This window comes from Sphaeramia orbicularis, chromosome 3 (assembly GCF_902148855.1).
Source record: "Sphaeramia orbicularis chromosome 3, fSphaOr1.1, whole genome shotgun sequence".
In the NCBI taxonomy this organism is placed as follows: Eukaryota; Metazoa; Chordata; class Actinopteri; order Kurtiformes; family Apogonidae; genus Sphaeramia; species Sphaeramia orbicularis.
In genome coordinates this window covers 34902106-34928504 of record NC_043959.1, presented here as the reverse complement: position 1 = coordinate 34928504, position 26399 = coordinate 34902106, and the positions used below count along the sequence as shown (strand labels likewise).

At 37.6% G+C, this 26399-nt stretch overlaps 4 protein-coding genes across 7 annotated transcripts in view; all 4 read right to left on the bottom strand.

Moving 5' to 3' along the window:
* LOC115416983 (AT-rich interactive domain-containing protein 3B) overlaps positions 1-2492 on the bottom strand; it is a 47783-nt gene extending 45291 nt beyond the window's left edge. For 2 of the 3 annotated variants that reach the window (XM_030130888.1, XM_030130890.1), the window contains exons 1-2: positions 2184-2492; positions 416-1048 (exon numbers count right to left, since the gene is read on the bottom strand). In XM_030130888.1, coding sequence (XP_029986748.1) covers positions 416-1048; positions 2184-2219 — 669 coding nt within the window. In that variant the 5' untranslated portion in view covers positions 2220-2492. The other variant, XM_030130889.1, reaches the window with a different exon arrangement.
* A 3223-nt stretch (positions 2493-5715) lies between these two features.
* Positions 5716-12356, bottom strand: fam219b (family with sequence similarity 219 member B). The gene is made up of 6 exons (XM_030123210.1): positions 12119-12356; positions 11410-11518; positions 10531-10624; positions 10358-10435; positions 10029-10080; positions 5716-8042 (listed from the first exon to the last, which is right to left on the bottom strand). Exons 1-6 carry the CDS (start codon positions 12191-12193, stop codon positions 7893-7895), a joined length of 558 nt encoding a protein of 185 aa, XP_029979070.1. The 5' UTR covers positions 12194-12356; the 3' UTR covers positions 5716-7892.
* Positions 12357-14002: 1646 nt separating this feature from the next.
* cox5ab (cytochrome c oxidase subunit 5Ab) lies at positions 14003-17601 on the bottom strand. Its single transcript, XM_030123224.1, has 5 exons — positions 17445-17601; positions 16201-16317; positions 15737-15858; positions 15084-15204; positions 14003-14132 (listed from the first exon to the last, which is right to left on the bottom strand). The coding sequence occupies exons 1-4, from the start codon at positions 17515-17517 to the stop codon at positions 15091-15093; spliced, it is 426 nt and encodes a 141-aa protein (XP_029979084.1). The 5' UTR covers positions 17518-17601; the 3' UTR covers positions 14003-14132; positions 15084-15090.
* A 1475-nt stretch (positions 17602-19076) lies between these two features.
* The window catches only part of LOC115411198 (synaptosomal-associated protein 25-A-like), a 46255-nt gene continuing 38932 nt past the window's right edge, over positions 19077-26399 (bottom strand). The window contains exons 5-8 of one of the 2 annotated variants that reach the window (XM_030123197.1): positions 25762-25879; positions 22903-23022; positions 21520-21664; positions 19077-20504 (exon numbers count right to left, since the gene is read on the bottom strand). In XM_030123197.1, the coding sequence (XP_029979057.1) occupies positions 20436-20504; positions 21520-21664; positions 22903-23022; positions 25762-25879 (452 nt within the window). In that variant the 3' untranslated portion in view covers positions 19077-20435. Of the gene's footprint in view, positions 20505-21519; positions 21665-22902; positions 23023-25761; positions 25880-26126; positions 26245-26399 lie in introns of both variants that reach the window. The other variant, XM_030123188.1, reaches the window with a different exon arrangement.

Genomic DNA, 26399 nt, shown 5'->3' with positions numbered 1-26399 from the left:
GCCTGGCTCTTTGCCAGGACTCACTTAGGAGGATTTTTAGCCACAAAAGCCAATTGGCGGTCAACCCTCTGCAGAGATTTGAAGTGTCTCACAAAGCTATCACCACCACGGCAGTCAAGAGTAAGCAGTTGCTCGCAACAGATCGCTGCACAGCAATCAAACTAAACACTTGATGTGAAAGTAGCAAACAGTGAAAAATCTTTTGTGTTTGGGGGAACCATTAAGAAAATCTTTGTTTTGATTGAACTACACTTGTAAAAACTAAGGAAGTTTTCTCTAGAGTTAGTGTTCTTTCTAAATTCCCTAACTTATTTTAAAGGGCAGCGTTATAAAAGCAAAAGGAAAAGGCCGAAAAGCAAGAAATTCATCAAATGAAGAGAAAACGGTATTGCAAAGAAAAAAGGCCGGCACTAACCTGTCTAAAATGATCATCATAACCCCAGTCAGCCTGTCCGTTAGGGGAGGTGGCAGAATGGGCCCCAGCAGGAGATAAGCCCTCATCAGGTTCCTGCTTTACTCTAACAGGTGGTGATGCAGACCTCTGGGGTGCAGATGCAGCATAGCTACCAAATGGACGAGGTGGGATGCGGGAGGCACTCTGCTGCAAAGCGAGGGTCTGCTTGCGAAGGAACTCCAGACCACTGGCACTTCCCTCCTCTTCATCACTGCCCTCATCCCCCTCCATCATCTCATTGTCGTCATCATCGTCCCCAGAATCCCTGCCTCTGTCCTCATCATCCTCTCTTTCTGAGTCCACGCTGCTCTGATTGGACATCCGGGGAGGCAACCCACCACCTGGGACCCCTCCAGCCAGGCCTTTGCCCATGAAACTGGCCCCAGAAGCCCGGGCAGCTGCCAGGATGGCCTGCTGAGCAGCAACCTGCTGTGCATACATGATGTGGGCCTCGCGCAACTTCCTCTCCTTGCGCTCCATTTCCAGTCTGGCCTGCTGCTGGCGCTGGAGTTGCTCCATCACTGCCTCTAGTTTCATACCCCCTGTGGGGGTGCTCTGAGGAAAGGCCACACCAGGCTCCTGAGACATACTGGGCTGTAGGTAAAAAAGAAAGTGTCATGATGGCCTGCCATCTACCAAAATTAAACTTCTATTAGACAGGATAAAAATGTGTTAAGGGCCACACAGCAGAGCTTGATTTCATCATAAAAATCAAAGACACAAATGACAATCTAAATTCAGAGGGAGTTCTTTAAATGTTATATTGTAAAAATGTTTAAGTGGTTGAGCAGTTAGAAAATCTACAATATCATGAAAAGAACTACAGGCTACATTTCTTATGCCAAGGAACAGACACATATACACGCTCTGTTGTCTTGGGATTTCAACTTTTATATATAAAAAAAGACTATAATAAAGAAAAGACACACAAACAAAGACCAGTGAATAAGGTGAAAACAAAACCACTAAACCATTAACAATGTAACCACTAGAAAACAGTCTCTTTAAAAAATAGCCAGGTGAAGCGACTGCAGAAAAAAACAACAACTTGTAACTACAGCCAACACGTTTAGTGAGCTTTGAACGAATCCTCATACAGTACATATCTGAGCTAGTTGTTAATACGGACTTCAAAAGAAAAGGAAAATTCTTAACTAGTACCACAGAGCATGAAAACTAGTGAGTTCTGTTACAGTAATTTACGACATGAACTATACCTACATATCAACTGGCTCGACTATTGCATCACTGATAGTGTCTAACTCGAGAAAAAGATAAAATATTTTTTAAAATTACTTCCAGACGAAATTTCTGTGTTAAGTGCAGAGGGTGTAAGCTGACTCCCGGTTATCTTAAAGCAAACAAACTCTGGAGTGGAAAAAAAAACTTTAACTGTCAGAAATGTACACCTTTTCCGCAATTAGCTACTTAGCTGCCCAATCCTGCTGTTGGGAGGATATTCAAAGTTTTCGTGGACTGACAGTGTTAAAATCATTGAAATTATCTACATACGCAAAAAGAAAGACTAGAAACAGAAATATAGAAGTAGCCTACCATACTGTCAGATTAGCTCTTTGGGTTTTGACTTCGGTTTGTAGAAATAGAAGCTAATTAGTTAGCTAGCAGTTTACTAATAATAAAAACGGCAAATCTGGCTCGCTTGGGAAGGTTTAAGTTCGCCGCAGCAAAAGAGGAAAAATATCGAACGCGAAGCACGGCCACGACTCACCATTTGTGCCTTACTACTGCCGGAATTGTCCACCATCCCTCCTTCCTTGGCTTTATCCTGCGTCTTCCCTCGTTTCTGGCACTCGTTCAAACACTTGTAAACACACACACGCGCGCGCGCACGGGGGAGAAATACTGTGCATGCACCGCAGAGTCCGACTGATCCACGCGCACAAAGCCACTATGTGCTCTGTTCTGGACGACCCCTACGGACAGAAATGCCCTTCTTTCGGTTTTTTTTGCAAGTGTTTTGGTCGTGATTTTCCTCTTTATTACAAATGTGGACCTTTTGGGAAATGGCCCGATCTCATATCTCGCAAAGCGCTGAGGTAACTCCCTTCACTCGGTTTTTTTTCCCCTCTCCTTCAATTGACACCCCCCGCATGGCGCACAGCAGCATTAGGACCCGCCCACCCACAGCAACAAGTCCCACAGCCTTTCACATGTCCACGGCACCCTCATCAGGTACATTTACCTGTAAATGAAAACAAAACAGAGCACATTATTTACTTCTATTTCTCCTATCTTTTCATATCCCGCTACTCTGACACGAATCTGAAAGGAAACCAAAGAGGAGAAAAAAAAAACACACACAAAAGTTTACAAACAAAGACTATGACGCAACTAACCTCAGACTGGTTTTATTACATCAAAGCCGTGAGCGCATACTCACATTTGCCAAAACTCAACCAATTAAACATATCCTTAAAAAAATCTAATTGCAAATTTGGTGTAGCTAGATCTGCTGTAAAATCAAGTACTACACAATTTTAATAAGTTCTATAGATCACATGTACCTTATAATTAGGCTACATTATATATTTATCATTTCAACACATGCAATTCACTGTTTAGATTAAATATTACGACAGACCAATAATGTGTTGATAGTAACAGAAATGTAGGCTGTATAACAATGAGAGTAAATATAATTCTATGCTGCCCCCTCGTGGAAATGACTATTCAGTCATACTCAAAAAGTTAAGACTTCATCAACCACATCTACAGAAACTGTTGCAGTCATTAACCCTTTCAGGCATAGTGGTCACTACAGTGGACACCTATTCTCCAGCTGTTCTCTTGTATGTTCATGGGTTTAGTTGTTTTAGTTCCATGCCCTCCTGAGACCCAGCAGTGCATTTTTGTCCTCTGTAGGGGACAACAGTTTGACAGTTTCACTAAAAAAAAATGCTGTTCATTGCGAGGGACATTCCATTAAAAAATAAATAAATGAAAATAATTTTAAAAATGTATCTGAAAAAACTGTTGCATTATGCAGTTCCCAATCAAGATGGCTGTTTAATGAAAAAAAAAAGCTAAATATGTTCACTTTCCTGGGTCTCAGGAGGTTATCAACCAACACAGTGGACGCTCATGCATCATCTACACTGACATTCAGACCATTAATGTAACTTTGCTGTTCTTGATAAACCTGATCTGCACTAACATGTTTGAGTGTAAATCAAGTGCTAATTTTCTCAAACAAAAAGTTTTTTGTTTTTTTTTTGCGTATTATCTCCATAACTAGTATTAGAATATGATAAAATGTGTGAAAACATGAGATTGGCTGCATTAAAAATATATATATATATATTTCACAGTTTTCACACAGTATATCACTTTATGATGATGGGTTTTAAATATATGTTTCTTTGCTTCAAAAATCAAATGCATACTGTCCAGCTGAGTGGACATTGTTGTAACTCTGTGAAAAATAGATTCATAAAAAAAAACCAAAAAAAAGAAAAAAAAAAAATTCAATCGCATTGTTTTTTTCATGCCTAAATAGGAATAAAAACACTCAGGAAAAAAAATGTTGATTAGGGTTCTCATAATTCATGCATGAAAGGGTTAATGACCATTCAATTTATTTTTCTTGTCAGTGAAAGAGGGCACTTTTCAGTTTGTATTTTACACCAAAAGTTTTCTTATAAAGATTTTTTTTTTTTTTTTTTTAAATATAATACAGTTAAATATATATATGTTATGTATAATATTTTTTTCTGTTATGACATAATGTTTGTGCTCCATACCATGTATTCGGTGATGAGCCAAATAAAATCCAATGAAAATGACATGAAAACCCCCTGAAGTCTCAGTGGTAGCTGGAAGGCTGTTGGGAGTACTCTGGCTGCCTTGGAGTTCCTTTCATCTCTCCTGAATGCATTTCACCCTCATCTCTGGATTGCGCCCAGATGCACCTGCCGTTTCCCACGCTCGCTGTGTCCAAGGGAGTAGGTTTGATTTTGACATTGGTGGGGACACAAAAGTGGTCATATGATGTGGGCTCTTAGAACACCAGACTGGATATAAAGCTCTGATTTGAAAGCCACATGGGTGAAGCACTGGAATTCAGTAAAACCTATGGAGTCGGATCAATGACAGTGGATGGACACACTCATTTTTATGTTCCGTTAATGATATATTGCTGTAAATATTTGCTGAAAAAGTCACTTTTTCTTCATTTTTCTTTGTTTTGATATAATTAAGTTTGAAGTTCCTCTAAGTTTTCATGAACATCTACATGATATAACCCCAGGAAGAGTAGCTGCTGTGGTGTGCAGTAGCTAATGGAGATCAAACTAACTAATAAACTAATATATGAGTTAAATATCGGAAAATACATAATTTACTCCAAAAAATGAAAAATCAGAGGAGAATATTATATTTACAAAATGGTGATAAACGTTATGAAAGGTAGAAATGGAGAAAAATTCATTTGGGAACTGCCACAAAAGTAGCACTGGGTCTTTATGGGTTAAACACTATGACATCTTGTATACTAGAAAGCATTACTGTTTGTCACATATGGAGAAATATCTGTTATACATTTGTAAATCTCTAGTATTGAACTCCCATACTACACATCTCTCCTGTCATTTTTTTAATATTAGGATCTACACAATGTCATTATTCAACCTCACACATCGTCGCATTTCTAAAATAATTGGATAAGTCATTTTTTTCTGTTTTTTCAGGAAACAGAAAACCTAACCAGAAATTGAACATTTAATGTTTTAGGCAAAAACATAATTTTTGTCAAAAATGACATAGGTAATTATTTTAGGAAGGTGACAATTTCTCCTGTATGTACTAATGTTGACCAAACTGGTTGTAGATACTTTGCTTATCTTCTGACAAACTGTCCTCAAATATAAGATATTTACTCCACTTAAGATTATATGAATCTTTATGGTTTCTCAGTACATATTGTGTGCATGTGGACATGCAACACACACTGATCCTGCCCCTCTGCTTTTAACCCATCACTAGTTGAACATGCTACACACACTGCAGACTGCACGTCAAGTACCTGGGGAGCAAAAAAAGAGGGGTAGGGGGGTTGAACGCTTTGCTCACGAGAACATCAGCCACAGCCTCTGCCAGTCTGAGGAATCAAACAAGCAACCTGTCTAGGCCATGGCTTTCCTATTACTTAATGTTTTTTTTATGATTCTTGATTATCTATTAGTTGTTGTCAGGTCTCTCTGCCTGACTACATGAAGAACCAACCAAAAAAAACACACACATACCTAGGTATCTGAATTTTATTTAATAATTGGTAAACAATAGAACATTAAAATAAAAATAAACATTAGTGATAACCACCTCAAAATAACAACTTGAGTTATTGCATTTAGCACTCAGTAACACTACATTTTCACAATGTTGTATAACAAGCAGATTGTCCCAATAGTTGCATAGTACAGGTGAGTTAAGTGTACTTGCTACTGATCACTGGTGTGATGTGCAATATTTACATAAAACCATTGTGTAGAGCCAGGACTGGGGTCAACATATTTGAAATTCAGGCAATGTGCAGCATTTACCCCACATTTGTATCAGATGACTCACACTTTGTTAAATGGTAAAATCTGCTTTTATTCCAAACCCCACCCCCTTTACAATGAGGGATGGTAAAATCTAACACCAATGGAGGATTTCAATCTTTTAATATTTTCATTGCTAAGATTTTTTAAATCAAAATCCATTGAATTTTGAATGTGATTTGAATACTGACAGTAAACTGACCCCGACAAATCACAATCCCTGTTTTTAATGGTAGTTTTTGCAGTGGTCCACTTAATGCTCAACAGCAGTCACACACAGGTACCTGATCTTACAATCCTTACGCACTTCCACAGTGGGGCATTTTACAAACATTGCACTTCTTTGTTACATGTGAAAGGCATCTTTCTCCTGCACTGCCACTTCTGTACCACCCCAAAATCATCCTGAGAAAGTGAGTAGTGTCACTTCCTCTTATACTGAACAGTTTCTGTCAATGTGATTAAAAAAATATCAAGTCAGAAAATATGTCCAAAACAATAGTTAACAAAATTTATGCAAAGTGAAAAAGAAAACATAGAGTTTTTCTTATAGGTAATCTGTCTATCTGATGGGTGGACAGAAAGTAACGTAAACACTATCACAGAGTATAAAGTGAAGTATGTAAATATGGTTTTACATTTCAAAAGCCTAACAAGTAACATGGGCAGGTAAATCTATTTTAGTGTTTGACCTGTAGTAACTATTAAGTGTCCAAATAGTAAATGAAAAAATAAATACAATAAATAAGCTCTATACTTCCAGTTTAAATGTAAATGTTTTCTGAATAATCAAAACTCAAAAATACTTTAAATCACCATTTCTATGAATGACTCAGTAACTCATATCTGTGTTCATTTTTCATCAGTAATTATCTCACCTTCCATGTTTTTCCTCCATCATCACAAAATATTCATGCGAGTTAGAGAATGAATAAATTCTACCATTTTTTCACTGACATATTGTAAAATATAATAAATGATTGTCCATCAGATACGTGTGAACAAATATGAAAAACTTAATGATCATCCTGTGCCCCAGTCTTTTTCTTCACCTCAGGTTTTTGACATAGCCACACTTGCACAAATTAAAAAATATGTATAATTACACATACACCATGAAAATACTAAGTGGTTTCACTTGAAACACTACATACACCCTTTCAGTTAAGTGCATGGGCTTAAATTAAAGCAAAAAACCTTGGATTTTTGTGGGAATGTGTATCATTTTTTCCCCAAGGTGTGAGTATTTCATTTTGGAATAAAGCATAAACTAAAAGGACAGACACAGTAAAAGCACCGCAAGTTAATGCAACAATAGTCAAGGAATGTCAATTGTCAAAGCCAAGCACTATTACTTCTTTTAGCAGTTTGTCAACACATGGATAATTTAAATTTACCAAATGACTTTAACATTAACATATCAACCACCATACATGTATTCATGTAGTGCTTGTCCCTTTACCTCCTACACTGCAGATCTGTTCACCAGGAGGGTATGACAGTGATCAGCTCTCCAGTGGGTCAACAAGGACATACCAAATGTTTTGAATGAATTACTCTGCCGCTCTGTTTGGAGTGAAGGCATAGTTATCATGTTGTGTAGTTCTATAAAAAGACCAAAGAAAAATAAAAAAATAGGTCAAGCTTTGGGCTCACAGTGGATAAGGCTTGCTCTTATGTCCATCCGTGCTTTTATGTGGGTTTGTGCAATTTCAGTGCACAAAGTCTTGTATAGACAGGGAGTTGGCTCAGAGCTGGAAGTCCTCAGGCAACTCAGCAGTGGAGCTGTGTTAGCAAAGCAGCCTCTGAGACCAGGGACTAAAGTCAGGGCCTGGAACCACAGCCAGGCTTTTGGTCAAGACTGAGTCTGAGCACCAGCATCATTGCATGGAGCAGGATGGTCCCTCGGAGCAGCAGCACACAGACGAACCCATGGCTTTGGGTGGAATCAGGTCCAAGTCTTCGTCATCAGGGATCTCATCTAGACGGTAACCGTCCTGAAGCAGCTGCTTACTTAAATCAGGATGGACCTGCAGAGCAGAGACAGACCTAACTACTAATGCACACACACCCGATCTGAGTAAGATGTTTTTTGGCTCCACTCTGATAACGTCTTTGGCTCACTGTTAATACGAATGTTCCTACACACTATGAAAAGTATGTCTGCTGCTATAAACAAAAAATCAAATGAACATTTCTGATAGTTTCAGTCTTAAGTGAAATTAAGCCACAAACCTAAAAGCTACTAAAATTCACTGTAATTATAAATGCATATGGTCTACATCAATTTACAAGAAACTTACAATAAAACAACTAATGTTTTCTTACCACAGCATCCCATACTTTTTTACAATGAGCAAAGCACATAGCTCAGATGACTGAGAAATGAGCTCATCAGTGTTGTTCTTTGGCAATTCCAACATGTAAACGAGGCTTACGCTGTTAGGGGAAGACAGCAAAGGAATATCCCCAAAATCCCCCCAACCCTCTGCAATATATAAATCTACCCACAATATTTGTTAGACAATCGATATAAACTCAATTTAAGCTACATTGACCTGACAGTAGCAGAATAATGGTCAGAGAACCAAGTTTTCCCCACAAAACTCCACCTAGTGAATGAAAATAACACCATATGAACTCTGAGGTAAAATTTTGTTGATATTGATCATCTTACAAATGTCCATTTTCTCACTACCATCAAATCGACCTATTATTGATTGATTTATGTCAAAAAACTGATTTTCAACTAAAGTGCCCCCGTTTGGATGACTTTTAATACTCATAGGGAAGCTGAAATTGATAGGGTTTGTCCACTAGGGGTCCACTATGTTTGTTATCAAGGGATAAGAAATCCAACCAAATCTGTCCTAGTAATCATGTTCACACGAAGGATATCTGGCGGCAGCGTTCAGGGAAAAACCATTATCAGGGGTTTTTCTAGAAAAAATTAGTAAGAGGGCGCTGCAGTCTGAAAAGACACCAATTCATGTTGTTTTGAACCGTCAGACAATCTACCTACTATGTTTACGATAGTTTTGGAATAATTATATCGTTTTTGATGACTAGGCACATTGTCATGTGCTGTTACTGTGGTAGTTTCACCGGGAAAAGATCGTTTTTGGAAAGACGGCATGTTGTGTAAGTACTGTGCTGCATGTAACTATAAGTGTACGGTGTAACTGTGAGCTTCAGGGTTTAAAAAAAAAAAAGGAATTTCGGCAAGGGGATGCTAGCTGAAACTATGAGGGCACAGCGCCCCTGTTCCCCGGTTAAGAAAAACCCTTGATTATATCCCCAAAATTCGATTTTGGGCATATAATGAACCCAACAAAACCAATATAATTAAAACAAGAAACTAAAAATGTTTGAGTAGAAGTATATGAAATGTCCTACTAACTATGCAGTTCATGTTAGCATACCAGAGGTGCCACAAAAACTCCCATAGTATTTATGACAAAAAAGTATACAGCTGGAAAAACAGTCATCATTTAAGAATCTACCGAGCTATCAATCAGCAAAGCAACAAGTTATGCAAGAGTTTAAGTTCTGCGAAAAAGCTGTTGTAAATTACAATGAATACATATTTGAAGTCATGAAATAGCTAGAGGTTCAATGTGTGAGTGAAAAACAGCAATGACAAGTAATCACAAATCTGCCTCAAGGGCTTGTACTTTGTATAGCACAAACGTTTCCCTCGATTCTCTTACTTGATCACAGGAATTCAAGTCAGATGTGCATTGGACATAATAGTGGCACTACAAAAATGACACAAAGAAAAACTTAAAAACAACAACATACTGTAAATGTATGAATGTACATGCGAAAACAAACAACCAGGCCTATTTTTAATAGCAGATGTCTCTTCTGACTTTTCCATAAAGCAAGTTGACAAAAGTCCATTTCTTTTCACTTCTACTTCGGTGTTGCAACTATCCCAGACATTCAATAGACTTTATATAGTATGTATTATTGCTATGACACCATATAAACAATGTCCCACAGGGCTAACTCACCTCGGCTGAAGAGTATCCTGAGGAATACTGCTCAAAATCTATCTCTTCATCACTGTGAAGACAAGAAAGACCACTTCTGTCATTGTGACAAAAATTACAGTATCAACAAACAACAGTGTGTTCAGAAAACTATGACTGTAAAAATACCAACATTCCAATTGCCCTATATTATTATAGATTTAGAATGAGCTAAAAAGGCTGTGCAAGTTTAAAAACAAACCAATAGTTAATATTTTGTATATTTTACGTAAACAAGATGAAAACAACAGTGTTGTTGTTGATATATCAAGTTTACTGCCTTTACATTGTCTGACTTGATTTAACTTTACCTGTCTGAGTCCAGTGCTACCAAAGTTTCCTCAGCATGCTGACTCAAAGCAGCATAGCCCTTATTATATTTCACCGTCCTAAATGAAGAAGCAGAAACTTAAATTACTCAGAAGAAATGTGAACCTTTGCCATGTTATGTGGCTATCACAAAAAAGTAGCTTTCTCCACTTACCTCTTAGCCCCCTGTCTGGGTTGGTGCATCACCGGAGGTCCTGGTGAGAGCGCTTTCTTCTTTAGTGCTTTCCTTGCCATCTCCCTGTGCTTCTCTACAAACAGACACACCAACAGTTTGTGTTTTGTATTATCTGAATGAATGGTAAGGCAATTGTCACGTGACCAGTTTACTGTTGCTGTTCCGTTCTCATGCACTAATCGTACATCATGTCTGACTATATATTTACATTATAAGATTCCAAACAAAATCAAGTTTTTAAGTGTTTAACTGTTGTGTTACTATATGCTCCTAAAATATGGGTGCATGTGTGTGTTTGTCCTATGATTTTATATGAATTCTAACAGGTTAGAGTGGGCCCTGTAGCTTTCACAATTGTCTTTCACTTTCCTTTTAATGAAAGTACAGTCTGTACAGAAACACGTAACTCCATTGTTTCCTCATTCTCTTTCCTCATATGACCATTTAGAACTCAAGAGCTTTTCCCTGCACATGACCCGACATTACTTATTTTCTGTATAGTGTATCCACTGTTTATATTGCAGTATTATTATTTATAGGAATATAGTTGTCTTCAAGAGGGACAAATTAATTAAACAGCTGATTATAAACAACAATAAGCATAATACAGAGGTAAGCGATGAAAAACATGATGAAAAGCTGCCAAGATACACCAAGACTGTTGTCATGATAACTCATAAATATCACATGATTCAGCCTTTGGCGTCCTGTTGGTCACGCCATCAGTACTCATTGGATATGGGGAGTAGTGTGAGTGAACTTGTAAAGACAACTCTTCAAATGACTACAGAAGTTGAGGTATGTAATATAACAAGTTTAAGAAGCTGGTTATAATCCAGGAGTTGAGGAAATGCTTACGTAGTTTGAGGTGGATGGCTGGAGCTCTAGACATTATGTAAGGCCCTCTTTTCTCCACAGGCCTGATGCCTCCATCTCCAGTCTTGGGCCTTGTGCCAATACTGGGTCCCTGAGATTTAAATATACAACATGAATCTGTGTCCAGTATGATTTTCTGGATGTTAAGCAACATGTCTTCAAGCAAACACTAAATGACACAAAATCCAAGAATGACGTGTTTGAGGTGTCCTAAAACCTCAACAAATATTTGTGATAAAACATAATACTCACAAATATTTAGTTAGCTGTATCTGAAACATGTCTGCAAGCTAGCAAAGGTTTCACGTTTCTAAAATCTAGTTTTCCGTAAAACCTAATTAGCCTAGTGACAAACTGCCCCCTTTTCAATGAAAACATCCAGTTTATAGTTAATAAATCAAATAATGGGAGGGATGATTCACCAGCTCACCTTAAAAGCACAGTAAATCACTTTAACACATGACAGCAATAACAATAATTAAAACTAGCAGGATCAGTTCAAAGTAGGGTGGTAACTATCTGTTAAATAAGTTGAATATTATTTACTGCTAAAACGGTGGATGTAATCTCCAATATTCAAAAATCTGCAATGTACCTCATCAGAAGTGCTGTCAAAATCACCAGCTAGCCGAGTTAGCCGTTAGCCTCCCCTTTAGTATTTACAGTTAGCATTAGCCTTAGCTCACATTACCGTCGAAACTTGTGGCTCCGGTTGTGTTTCCAGTAGGGTATCCTTCTCGGGTTCCTCTAAGATGTCGTTCATCATCTTGGCGTTAGTTGTCACAGTTGACACCACAACACAGCCATGCTGACAGGTGTCCCCCCGCAGAGGGACTTAAGGTTTGTTTTTTTTTTCTGGAACAAACGGGTACTTGTGTTAGCCACCTGTGCTATGACGCTACCAGGGACAGATTTCAAAACACTTCCGGTTCGAAGAAATTCTGGGATAGGCGCAGTAGACGCTAGAGTGCTCTCTGCTGTTACATATTATTCATTTTAATTGTTAAAAATATGCTTATGGTATTGGTACTACCAGTATTAAATAGATGTAACAAAATTATTTCGTTTGTGTACGGAGTGACATCACTTTCTCCAGCATTTCTTTCTTCCTTCTACAGAAGCCTCAGTGTCACCTCACACCGTTTTACGAATTCTACAGAATATGTGATAAATGTCTGTCAAATTCGAAGCTGAATCCCTAAATTTATTTATTTGTTTCTTTCTTTATTAGCCCTTTAACTATTGCTATTAAAATAATTCTATCAAATATATAAATGGTGCAGTCTAGTAAGTTTTAATCCTCACTGACTTGACTTGGATGTTTTTATTTCATGTCTGAGATATGCATGTAGGGAAATGTTCTTTGTAGAAATAAGCATACATATTTTTTTCTCAATCTCTTTCCTTCAGATACAAGAAAATACAGGAAATATGTTCACACCCTTAAAAGACACGCAAAAAACTGAACTAAGTGGTCTCTAAATGTAACTATTTAGAGTGACCCCTGTTTCCATGACAAGAAGCAGCACAATTAGAAACATCTGACATGTGTTGCAAACCAGAAAATTAATGCAATAAATCTCATAGTCTGAACAAAAGGATTAAAAACATGTTAAATGCAAAGGGAGGAAACACTAAATGCCACCTCTTATGTTTATAGAAGCTATTTTTTCCCCTGAAACTTTTTATTGCTGTACATTCTCCCATATATCCAGATTGGATCTTACTACAGAGCCTGTGGAATGCATGGAGGTGGTCATTACAACTTCACTCAACCAACAAAGGTTAAGCTGGCCTAAGACATTTGCACAGTACTGTGTTTCAAAGGTGGAACACAGGAAGTACAGCTCAAGGGCACAGCTAATATGGCTCCTAACACACAATAAATATTGGCCAGAATCAAAAGTCTTTTCAGCCATTAAAGGTTCTATCAACCTAAAACAATTCTTTAAGTTCATTGACTCCCCAGTTACCTACCAAATTTAACAAATGTATGAAAAAACTAATTTAACAAGAAAAGCACTCAGAGAGCGCAGACCTCCACCAAGACAGATCTGCCTCCTGTGTTTGTTTGTTAGCAAGATAACTCAAGAAGTTATGGAGGGATTTTCATAAAATTTTCAGGAAATGTTGATACTGGCACAAGGAAGAAATGATTAAATGTTGGTGGTGATCAGACCAAAATTTAATCATTTCTTCCTTGTGCCAGTATCAGCATTTCCTGAAAATTTCATGAAAATCCCTCCATAACTTTTTGAGTTATCTTGCTAACAAACAAACACACACGCACGCAAACACACAAAGTGATCAAAATACCTCCAGGTGGAGGTAAAAAAAATCTGTTGTAACTTGATTTCATAGAAGAGCTTCTCTCCCATTAGTGTCTTCCAAGCTAGACTTACACTGTTATTACCTGTTTACAGTTATTTACCCACTAGCATGTGCATAGATACTACACGACAGCCTGTGTCTATTTTGAGCATAGGATTTTACGTTCTTACAGACTTAAAACTTATAATCATCTTCCAGAAAAGGAAATTTACTGTAGAAACAAATAAACACATTCCTAAGACACTTAATTTATTAGTTTTCTTTATTAGGTCCACCATTTGTACATTACAGAATAGCATAGACTGAATCAATAATAATATAGACATTTGAACAGGAGAAAATCAGGGAGCTCATCCTTTTATACATCAAATGACCTGTAAAGAGAAAGAAAGAGAGAGACAGAGAGAGAGAGAGACAAAGTGTCATTTCAGCTCAAGGACAGAGTATTCATTATAATCCATGATCTACTATGCCAGTGGTTCTCAAATGGGGGTACGTGTACCCCTGGGGGTACGTGAAGGCACTCCAGGGGGTACGTGAGCTTTTAAAATATATTTAAAAAGTAGCATCCATGCAAAAATCCTTTAAAAATAATTATTAAATTAATTACATATTTCAGGAAAATATATAAGTTCATAAAATGATTTTCATATTCAGTAGGCTATTCAGTTTCATCATCCTAAAACCCCAGAGTCTCCCCCATACCAGAATGGTTTGACCCAACCTGTCATATGCCACCTAGCATCACCTGTCAATCACTGAAAACTCAAACAATGGAGTCATGGTTGAAGCGTAATTCTTTTTGAGAACAGATCTTTACTATGATCCCAAAGGAGGACACTTTATGCTGATAATTATTTTTATGTGCACAAATCTTTATTTATAATTAAATTAATTATTTCTTTCTTTTTTTAGTTATATCTTTTTATTTCCAAATAGTTCAAGAGAGACCACTACAAATGGAATTCCAAAGTTTAATAAATCAGACACAGCACTCTGTTTTAAGTCATTTTTTTAAACCAAAAATGCTTTGCGCTAGTTAGGGGGTACTTGGCTGAAAAAATATTTCACAAGGGGTACATCACTGAAAAAAGGTTGAGAACCACTGTACTATACTGCATGTTGAATTGGATATCAACACAAGGACAAGTACATGTAAGAAGTGGCAGTCTGTGGCATGAACTCATATTGCATTAAGTCCAAGCTTAAGAGGTTTCGGTTCCAAATAAAACAGGCTACAGTGGCCTGGCAAACTAAAGTAACATTTGTTACAGGTTCATGATCTTATTTAATAACTCACATTGTACGGAATAGTGCAGTCTCACCTTCAGTCTATAGCTTGTCAATGCCTAGCTCTTCTGGTGTTGAAATACCGAGCTCTGTCAGGGTAGGTGTAAGCTCTTGGATCAGATAGGGATAAATATCTTTGTGGGGACCAGCTTTATCCTGAATAACAGAGAAATGTCATTAAGAGAAAGGAGCATTATGCAGTATGATGAGCATTCACATAACATATATGGAGTTTAACTTGTGGTCTTAGTGCACAATAAGTCTGTTGGTACTACTGTAATATTTCAAAGTAATCTCGTTCTAATGTTGTTACTACAATAATCATATGGGGAAACACTGGATAGACACTGTTACACAATACAAAGCCTCATATTTTAGGGGTAAAAAAGAGGTGAAGTTCAATTAGGCTGAGTGTAATGAAGGTGCTCTTGAGGTACACTCTAAAAATATTTTATAATTTCATCATAAATGAAGGTTTTGTAAATTGTTGTCGGTAAGGATTTTTTTCCTTTTTGAAATCTTTATTTTTTCATTTGAGCTTTAACTTTCCAAAACGTTATGAGCTAAATTTAGAAACTGACATGGCTTTTCCCATTTACTAATATGAGCTGTTGTTAATGTGCAACATTTTCCTAAAAGGTTTAGAAAAAGATTTAGGTTCAAATTCATGTTTTGTGAGATGTTTTACCTTAACAGCCTCTAGGATGCGAATGGCACTTGCCAAATCATTCAGTCTTCGGCAAGCTCTTAGAGCCGAATCCAGGATCTTAGCCTCAGGTACCAGGTCATACCCGATCAAGGTGTTCATACCTTGAAATGGATGCAAATTACATTCAGCAATACTGACAAGAAAAAGGGTAATGTGACAGCAAGCCCTCAGAGGTGACATAAAATTATCCTTTCCAAGCCACAGGAAGCAGTCTATTCACCCGAATCTATGCAAATCCAGCACCACTATCCCTGGGGAACATGGAAAATTCTACATTACAGATTAATTTAAATCAAATCTACTGAAAAACATGGAACATAATGCATTGAGTATTGACTCTATTTCCTCACTTTCATTTTTTCAAATCCAACTCAAACTGCAACAATAACAATAACCAGGTACTGAGATGGAAATAGCTACCATGAACATCCAAAAATAGTCACCTTTCCTCAGCTCCCAGGCATCGATGTCAGGCTTGCTGAAGTAAGTTACCCAGCGGGCATCAAACTCCTCATCTGACTCCACCTTGCCATGGGAGTAACATCTGGAGGCCACTGGAGCTGGAAAATATGAAGACCACATACAGAGTGTTTTACAACATACTGGCTATGTGTATTTAATTATAGTGAAAATAACTTCATTATGTTACTTAGAATCTATGGTAACCATCAGAAACAACTGGGTAATTTTGTCATTTGTACACATTTCATGTGATAACTTATATTAGCCTATTATTATTATTGAAATGATACTTATTCTTAATACTACTGATACTACTGATATTATACTTATTCTAATATTACTAATAATAAATATTTAGCTGCAAGTTCTAAACTCTGATAAACAGTCAGTCATCTGAATGGTTTTATCCTAAAGAGGGTCACAGGGGTTCTGGAGCCTATACCAGCTACCTATGAGCAAAGGCACCACAATTAAAAATAGTCACACAAATTCTGTCTGGATTATAACTAGGATTACAAACCAATAACCTTGATTCATTAATGGGATGTCATGTAAATCTAAGATAGCACATTAAAAAGAAATATGGGAAAACTGGATTCTTAGATTTAAATGATAAATCTCAACAACCAATACAATAGACGTGTGTGGAAAATAGACGGTTTCCATATCAGCTCTTAAAAACGGTGCATGAACGTCTCTCTTGTTCACGTAGCCTATTTGTTTCCATATTTATACAGTAGATGGAGTATATAGAGTTCATGTAAATGCCGCTACTACTTATATAAAGTGATACTGTGAAGTTTACTGGCAGCATCCCAAGCTTCTATAATGCATTCCTAAATATAACCAATAAAAGTATATATATTGTATAGGACTGTGCAGTTTGTTCGACATGTTATCAGCTGCGTATAACCTGCGGTCTATGACTCTCTCGAATAAACTGAGGAGGGTCATCACAAGGTCGTGACTTTTTTATGCAAAAACCCATTTGGCGCCTTTCATTGAAAATATTGTACAAAAGACTGAAGGACATGAAAATATTTTGAATGAGGTCAGAAGTTCACCTGCTCGTAAATTAAGTCAATGTCACCCTCAGTAGTTCCTCCATAGTTCATACACAATGACAGAAAGTAACTAGCATAGCTAGCCGAGTAAGCCAGCTGCGGTCGTCTCAAAAACGTATAGTACGTAATATCAGAACTTAATGTGAAGGAGACAGTCCTACCTGAGTAGCAGGGCCGTGACCGAACCACACTCCGGGCCCCCGAAGCTGACAGACGGAACACAGCTCGGAACATGGTGCCACAGTGGTGCTAACCGTCCTGTTAGCTGGCTGACGGAGTCACCGGCCACGTGATAGCCCGAACGCAAACGTCAGAGCCGCTGATTGGTCAATATACCATCAGGAAATATCGGTAAAAGAAACGCATATTCGACTTGTTTTCATCGCCCTCCACCTTAATCATAAAGTCAAACTGGCAAGATAAATACCTACACCATATTCAGATTCACTGAAATCCTCAAAACCAAAAACACGAATTATTCATAATCAGAATACTAAATACTTCGAATTACTTTGAATTATTTCGAGTTATTCCAGTCATACTTTGAGAATATTTAATGAAGGAATGTCTACGTAGTTTATTTTTCTTACAAATATAGGCATCTGGATAAGAAGACTAATAAGATTTACATGTTCCTTACATGTATTACAGCAGCTTCCCCAGTCAGCTGCCTTTTCCAGGTAGATAGGCTGTATGTACAGTCCAAGACTATTTCAATAGTCTGCTCAAACTAAGAACGAAGTGTCACGATCATAATAATAATTCATTTTGTTACTTGAAAATACAGAATATGGCCGCAAGTAATAGCAGAGCTGACGTTTCATTGTGGCCATCCGTCACTAGGGGGTGCTATTGACTAAAAACCTAAATCCTTTGTATGCAACTCTGTAGGAGTAAGAGAATTTATTAAAGCATCACCATTAAAAGTAACCAGAGATTCTAAAACATGTTCACTTTGGTTGGGAAAATATTGCATTATCTCTAAAAAAAAAAAAACAAAAAAAAAACCTCAACCACACATTGTATGTGCATATGTTGTATATAGGATAGGTCAATCTCTGATTACCTGGATGATGAAATCAATCACTTCATATTTCTTTTGAGTGTTCATACACTTCAGATGACGTTCATCTGCAGAATATGTATAAAGGATGTAACGAAGGTATAGCGGATTACCATGTCGTGTATATCAGTTGTTGATTCAAGTTTGTGTGTGTGTGTTCTTAGTGACGTGGAAAACTCTAATCCGCTCTAAGCCTAGGGCTCCACACTACATGTCCATTAGTGTAATGTGCTACTGCACATCTTTCTCCCATGTCTCTTTCTCTTTCTTTCTTTCTCTGTCTGTCTTGTGTTTTCTTCTATACCTTTCTGCTATTTGCTAGTGCTTTGTCTGCAGCATACTTGTGTACTAGTTGCAAATTTCAGCTCAGTATTTCCAAAGAGCAGTATAAGGATAAGAATTAGCTCTGTGACCTCTGACCCATGAAGCACATTGCATCATATTATTATATAGATATCATATGAGCAGTTAACATGTTATACATTTATAACATCTACATTACTGCCGTCACAAGGTGAGTAAATCTACTGAAATGGCAACATGTCATTTTAACTTATGTAAAGCCAAGTCACATGACATCAACTGGGAGGAGAAAAAATGAAGTCCCTTTAAAACAGTCTCATCTTGTCAGTTAATGAATTAATTTTACACTGACACACCTATGCGCACACGCACACACACACACACACACACACACACATGCAAGCACACACACACAAAGCAAAGAATCTCAGTTTTGTTCTACAGTTATGATGGTTTTATTGGCATTTTCCAAGGTATTATTTTACAGTGATGGTCACAGTTTGGAAAGTTTGATAGAGATGAAACAAAGAGAGTGGCACTATTGCAGAGGGGGAGTTAATATGGGCCTCTCCTCTTTGTGGCCTACATACGTAGCATGCGCTTGCCATGTTAAGATATTTTTGCCTAGATAAATGAATTATTTAGTGTTTCTAGCAGTGGATGGACATGCATAACACACTTGAAGCGCAATATTGCTAGGCTTGAAATGCAGGTAAATCTGTCTGGCATGTGATGAGGCTGTTTACGCTCTCTGCCACTGTGTATGACAATGATTTTGTTATAAATCTCCACCTCCTTTTGTCATCAGTGTTAACTTTTATGGTAATGCCCGATGTTCTATCTGATGGCAAATATCCCATAGACAATGCTATTGAGACCACATACAAATGCTGATTTTGCATTTACACTGAGCCTTTTGATCAGTTTCTATGAAATACAACACATCAATTTAGTATGCAATCTTTGCTTTCGAATGGTCTGATTTCACTCCCTGAGGAAAAAGTATATAATGTACAATCTGTAACCTCATATTTCAATAACACTATTCTATCAATAAAGTCGTTAGAAAGCTGCATTTTCATCCAAATGGCTCATACACTAACAAATACTTGAAAGAGTGTCTACTGTGTATTTGTTAATTCAAGCAGCTCCACATCTACACTAAATGACACAGTATTTAAACAGTGGCCTTGGATTTAAGCTGTGACGGCTGAATGTATATAACTATATTCATGGCAAATCACTGTATCATGTAGCATCACAACATCTTATCTGATGGTCACACAGTGTGTCTCACATGGACAACACTAGAATACTGACATTGGGAAAGGACTTCTTGGAACAAGGTGTACATACAGTTTATATTACACACAGACTTAAAAAAAAAAAGAGAGATGAAGAAAAAGGAGAAGCGATCTAGATGAATAAAGCCATTATAGAAGCACTATATACAGTGAGGAGACTTTGAATGGGATGTTATGTAACTGAACAATTAATTTTTTACCAAAATCAGAAGAGCAAAAACACAGAACAACATTGACAACAAGGAGAGGAAGAGGGAGGTAATAGGTCGGAATGGGGAGCAGAGGAAATGTATGATATGTGCATGTGTGCAAAACTCTACAAGTATCACAATAAAAGCATGATTTTGCCACGTCTGCTGCTGAGCAAAGGAAGTGGGCACTGGGCGTGGGTGTTGGGGGCTGGGTTGGATTTGGTTTGGTTGGTGTTGCTTTTTTGTGTGTGATTGGGGTTAAATAGGGATGAAAGCACTTTTTGTTGTAGTTTAGCCACTGCCCAACATCTTTGTAGCACGCTGGTTAGCCTCATCAATCCTGGTCTTGTTGGAATCAGCCTGAAAGAAAAATATGAAGGGTTCTGTCAGTGATGATGAAATCTGGTAGATAAAAACACGCAAACTGATCTTGCTTTACACTTGACCAGGTACACAAGAACGTTTCACATGCAGATTTTCACCCACATTTTATTCAGTTGAATTTGAACCAGATATTCTCACTAAGTGTGTCAAACCCAGGCTAAATCTGCCAAAAGCAGCCCAAATGCATGTAATGCCAAGAATGTAATCCATCCTAAATACCTGCTAAATACGTCATATATTAGCTGCCATTTTTATGGATTTTCTGCCTTTCATTTATTTACTTTACTTGAAATGCTAAAACTACAATTACGTCACTGGCCAGATTCTGGTCCTTATGGCGTCCTGTTCAATACAATCTTTAATTGTATTGTTTTATTCTCTGGCTTTTAACTCCGCCAGAGTTGTGTGGTCCTCTGTGTCTTTTATTTATTTATTTATATTTATTTGATTACTTTTAACTATTTGATTTTATTGTTTTATTTATAGCATTGTTGTAGTTTTATGTACTTATTTATTGTTTTTAGTGTATTTCTTTTAATTGTTTTATTGTTTTTATAAGTGCAGCACTTTGGAAACATTCTTGTTGTTTAAATATGCTATATAAATAAAGTGGATTGGATTGGATAATATGTGGATGTTATCTTTCGCATATTACCTTGCCTTTTCAATTCACCAAAAATGTGTAGCATCAGACATACTAATGTAAACTGTACTGGCACTGTCTTTGCCCAGCTTTGGACGACACATTGTGAAGCACATTGAGTCTGCCTTGCGCATGAAATGTGCTTTATAAATAAAGTTGAATTGAACTGAATTGACACTTTTCTGTGCAACTCCAACAACTAGAAGAGGCTGTTGCTTAGTAACTGCTGAAAGTGAGGGGGTCATTACATTAGGGTCATGTAATTCTGTGCAAACAATGTTCAGACTTCTAATACATTTCTACAGCAGCAATATAATTAAAGCATGTATTGTATGCGATGAACAGTACCTTCTCCATGATCCTATCGATCTGGCGGTTCTGCGTGTCGATCTCCTGACCCATGTCGAGGGCCATGTGACGCAGATTGCCAATGATTCCACCCACTTGCTCCAGGTTCTCATCCATCTCATTCTCTCGGGCGTCATTTGTTACCCTGAAATACAGAGCAAAGTGGGACTATTTAAAGGCCAGAGGATTATGTAGTAGATACTGTGATGTGCTGAAGTGTGCAGATACATAAACACAAAACTAGAAAGTAAAGTACTGTGCTGCAAGAAAAGGCACAACATGTTTTAAATGAGTTACCTACAAGGAAAGTACAATGTCAACAGAGTTCAAATATTGACATTTATGTACAAAATTATGAGTGGTGCTGGCCTGCTTTTTCTCAGTTTCAGTTAGAAGTTTGTGCACACATTCAGACAACACTTAGTACAAGGCTATTAGTTCTTCTCATATCTTTTTTTTTCTTTTTTGCCTCCTCAAAGAAGTCGAGGCAAGCATGTCAGGAGGTACAAAGTGGGAACTAAGAAGAGGTGTGTGAGAGTCATGTTTTGAAGGAACTGAAAGATGTAAACTGCTGGAAGAAACTGGGATTTTTATAAGGATCCATGAGGCTTTGCATAAGTGTGACAGTATAAGTGAATGACACCTTAAGGGGCTGAATTAGATAAATCCAAGATAATTATTTGGATAAGAGAGAAGAAAACTAAACTAGTATTCTTGGACTTCTCTAAAGGAAATATATTTGGTTATGATGCTGACACTGAAAGTAAGGAAGGGGCAGGACACTTCCAAAACTGTGTTTATGAGTTGATTCATATGTATATTTATGTTAAATTTATTGTATTTTGTTACTTTTTCTGTGATTAATGGCCATTGATGGGTGTATATGTAATTCAATTCTTGCTTTTATTGGTTTTTTTTTTAGTTCTTTTTTTTTTTTTTACTTCAAAGTTTGAGACAAATAAACAAACTAACAAATAATTTCTGTTTATTTATAGTTAATTTCTACCCAAATTCCAGACTTCTGACAGAGAAAAGTGATTGCAAGTAGACATTTACATATTTGAACAACTCAAAGCCCAAAAGGTTTAGAACTAATGCTGTAAGTCATATATTTTAGGTCAAAAAAAAAAAAAAAACACAACTGACTGTGGTCATCAGTAATTTAATAGTTTGAGCAATAGTCAACACAACCTTGTTTTTTGTTGACAAAATCATATGATTGATGTGAATTACATCAGAAATACAATTATTTGCAAGTACGTACACACAGAGGCAAACAAATGTCTTAATATGCACTCATGCTCACCAACTACACACACCAGAGAGATCATACATACACACACACACACACACACACACACACACAAACACATATACACTTACCTGCGGATGAAACCCCCACTGATGGCCATCTGTTCACGCTCATCCACCACTCGAGCCCCTGGCTGACTGTTCACAACTCCATCCTGGTTGCCTCCCCAGGCCTGGCCCCCGCCCTTAATCCTGCCACACACACATTCATCAGTCAGGATGAGACTTATTATAACAATGTGTGCTTGTGTTTGTAAGTATGCATGTGCAAAACTGTGAATTTACTGTACATGTATTTGTTCTTGTATGTATGTAAGTGACAATGGAGTATGAATGTATATGCATGTCAATGTAAGTGCATATCCTCTAGCAATTCATAATGAAAATACATACACAAGGTATGTTTGGAATGCATGGCCAATTTTCTTATTAAATACAAACTGCCAGCACATATGAAAAACTTACATCCATGCATTTGCAATATGTTAGTGAATAATTGATCTAACATGCAGATCAATTGAAGCTGAGCTTAATAAGGTCACAAGTTGCTTGTGTTAGAAAGTCATTAGCCATTTTTTTTTAATTCAGAAAAAAAACCATCTCCCACAAGCACATACAGAAAAGCACAAACACAGAACATAGTTAGCAGACTCCAGACAAAGAAGACCCACACAATGCACATACACAAACACACAAATAACAACATGCAGGTGGAGAGAACATGCAAGGCAAAGACATACACACAAAGTTTGATAAGGGACGGGAAAACATATAAAGAGGAAAATATATCAACATGCTCTATCTAGTAAAAGAAAGCGGAAAGGTTAGATCCTTGTGAAAAATTAGCAGAAAACAAAATGCAAAGTGTAGCTGTGATCAGCCCTTCATTTCATCTGGATGCATAGATCTGTAGGACGATACACCATTGACAGTCAAATAGGCACATTTATTTCTCAGTATTTGTATTTTAACGCTTGGGGTCCCCGATAAGTGGAAGCCACCATTTAGGAATGGATCTTACCAATTATGCCAGTTTCTTCTTTAGCTTAAATGAACACACAAATGTGGTGCTCCAGATAGCTTTAACAGTAAAGAAGAATTAATGCTCTTATGCTATTTGACTCAGGACCACCATGTAAATAGGCTACATCAGATGAGAGACATGACATAATGGCAGGATTACATAACAAGTGCTACATGAAAGGGAGGACAAAAGAGCTATAGAATAGACAAGATCTGGACTCAAAAAACCTGTGACACAATGAAGACCTAATGGAAGCACCAAAATTATCTTGATACAAAAAGTTGAAATATGACTTATTAATCACCCACTCCTACAACAAATGACCTACGAAGACCATCCCGTTCAACCCTGCTTTGGAGAAAAGAATCATCTTTCGTTAAAATCTCTACTGATATGTGCTAATATATTGCAAATGGAAGAAATGAAGAAAAGTAAAGCTGCTGTTTTAATTTCCCCAAGACGACAACAAAAAACACAGCACATTCTACACATAAACCTGTAGGGCAACACTTAATTTATCCCCAAAGGTCTTTCTAAGAAACATCCACCTGCAAACTGTAAATAGCAATATATGTATAATATATACTGTATGTATCCAACGTTGTGGTTTGTCAGTCACTTGTGTTTTCTATAGCTCTGAGATATTTAGTCCCATATGCAGTACGCTCAGACATGACGCTGTGGCCATAGTTTGGCTGTTAAGGGCCAGAGAATAGATCACACAGGAGTTTGGCAAAACTGGCATCATGAAGTCATCTTTATATTAAAGCTGCAGACAAATCAATATGGTGCACAAAAAGTATAGATGAAGTTTGAGTATTACATTAAATTTGCTCAAGAAACAAGTTTGCCTTACTCTTGCATGATAGATTTGATTATGAGGTAGAGTCCTGAGGGAGGAGAGGAAGGAACCACCTGAGGTTTCACAAAGGTACAACCTGTACTTTGAGGGTTGTATATAACAGCACATTTACATCACTTTTAATGAATGTGATTCTTATTTTCAGGTGATTATACACAAATATTAAAATCCATTTTTGCAAACAGACCTCTATAAATCACTATGTACTGCAACTTAATAAAATGCATGTTCCAAATACAAAATAGTCCACATTCATTAAAATAAATATATAACTAAACAAAATGCCAATATAGAAACAAATTACTTTTATATAAGGTACATTTATGAGAAAAAGCTGATGACCCCTCAGGTTGTTTAGCTGATAGCACCTCCTGCTGTGTAATAACAATGATTTCATTGTGTTAGCAGCCAAATTTTCTTTAATAGGCTGGTTGATGGTGTTTTTTTTTTTGTTTGTTTGTTTGTTTGTTTGTTTGTTTTTACCTAAAACCACCATATAATTAACAAACTCACATGAAACATTGTTACCCAGTAGAAACAAAATTCAGAAAAAGGGAAGTATTTAATGTAATCTTTGGTTGGACTGTGTACACAGCATGATGCATCATGCTGCAGGGAGGTAGGAAAGGTTTTGGGTGGGGTTCAGAGGTGGGTGGGTGCCGTGGCTCAGATTCCTGTTGATGCTGCTACCTGCAGGAAGAGAATCTCTCATCCATTGAGGAATGAAGGGCTTTTTAGTGATGACAGCCAAAGAGGCTGGAGAGCACATGAAGACCTGTTTGTGTGGTTCATGCATGCACACAATCTTTCACCTGATCTGTTGTTTGTACACAAAGAAAGAGAGAATCTTGGTGTCTCTCTCTCAGTGTCACAAATACACATGAGCATGCTGTGCTGGTGCCTGTGCAGAGAGTGTGTTGTTGTGGGCCTGACAGCTCGGACCACAGTTCACCATGCTCTATACACCGTAAGCAGGCAGATGGATAGAGAGGCAGGTAGGCAGGCACTGAAACACATGCAGTCAGGCAACACAGGCAGCACCTACTTGTTACAGGGACATGAACATAGACCACAGAACTGTCCTAGATTGTTCAAATTCTTTTCCGCATCCTTCATGTCCTTATTGATTTGGTCCATCCCCTCCTCGATGCGCTCCAGTTGTTCTGATTACCAACACATTGTCATTTTTCCCAGCAAAAGAACGATTGCACATGAGAAGAGAAGAAGAGGGAGGAGGAAGAGGTAGCGGGGGATAGGACGGAGGAAGGGGAATTAGAGAAGGGAGACAAAGGAGAAGAGACAAAAAAAGACATTGACTGTGACAAGAGAGACATCAGACATCACCACCACCACCACCACCACCACCAGCACTGGACAGGCAAGAGCGTGGGGCTCCTGGCTGGTACCTACTTTTTAATACATGGGCATATCAGACCACAGCATTGTCCTAAATCTTTTAAATCTTTCTCGGCCTCCTTCAGGTCTGCGTTGACCTTGTTCATACCCTCCTCCACACGATCAAGTTGTTCTGGTGAGGACAAAGGCATGAGAGCAGTGAAATAAAACTGACCGGTTTGTTTTGAGGATTGGCGATCTATAGTACGCTACACTGGAAGATGTAAAAGGCGGTGGACTAAATGTGGAAGGCAAAGCAAGCGATAAGTATTGGGAGTACTTGGATTT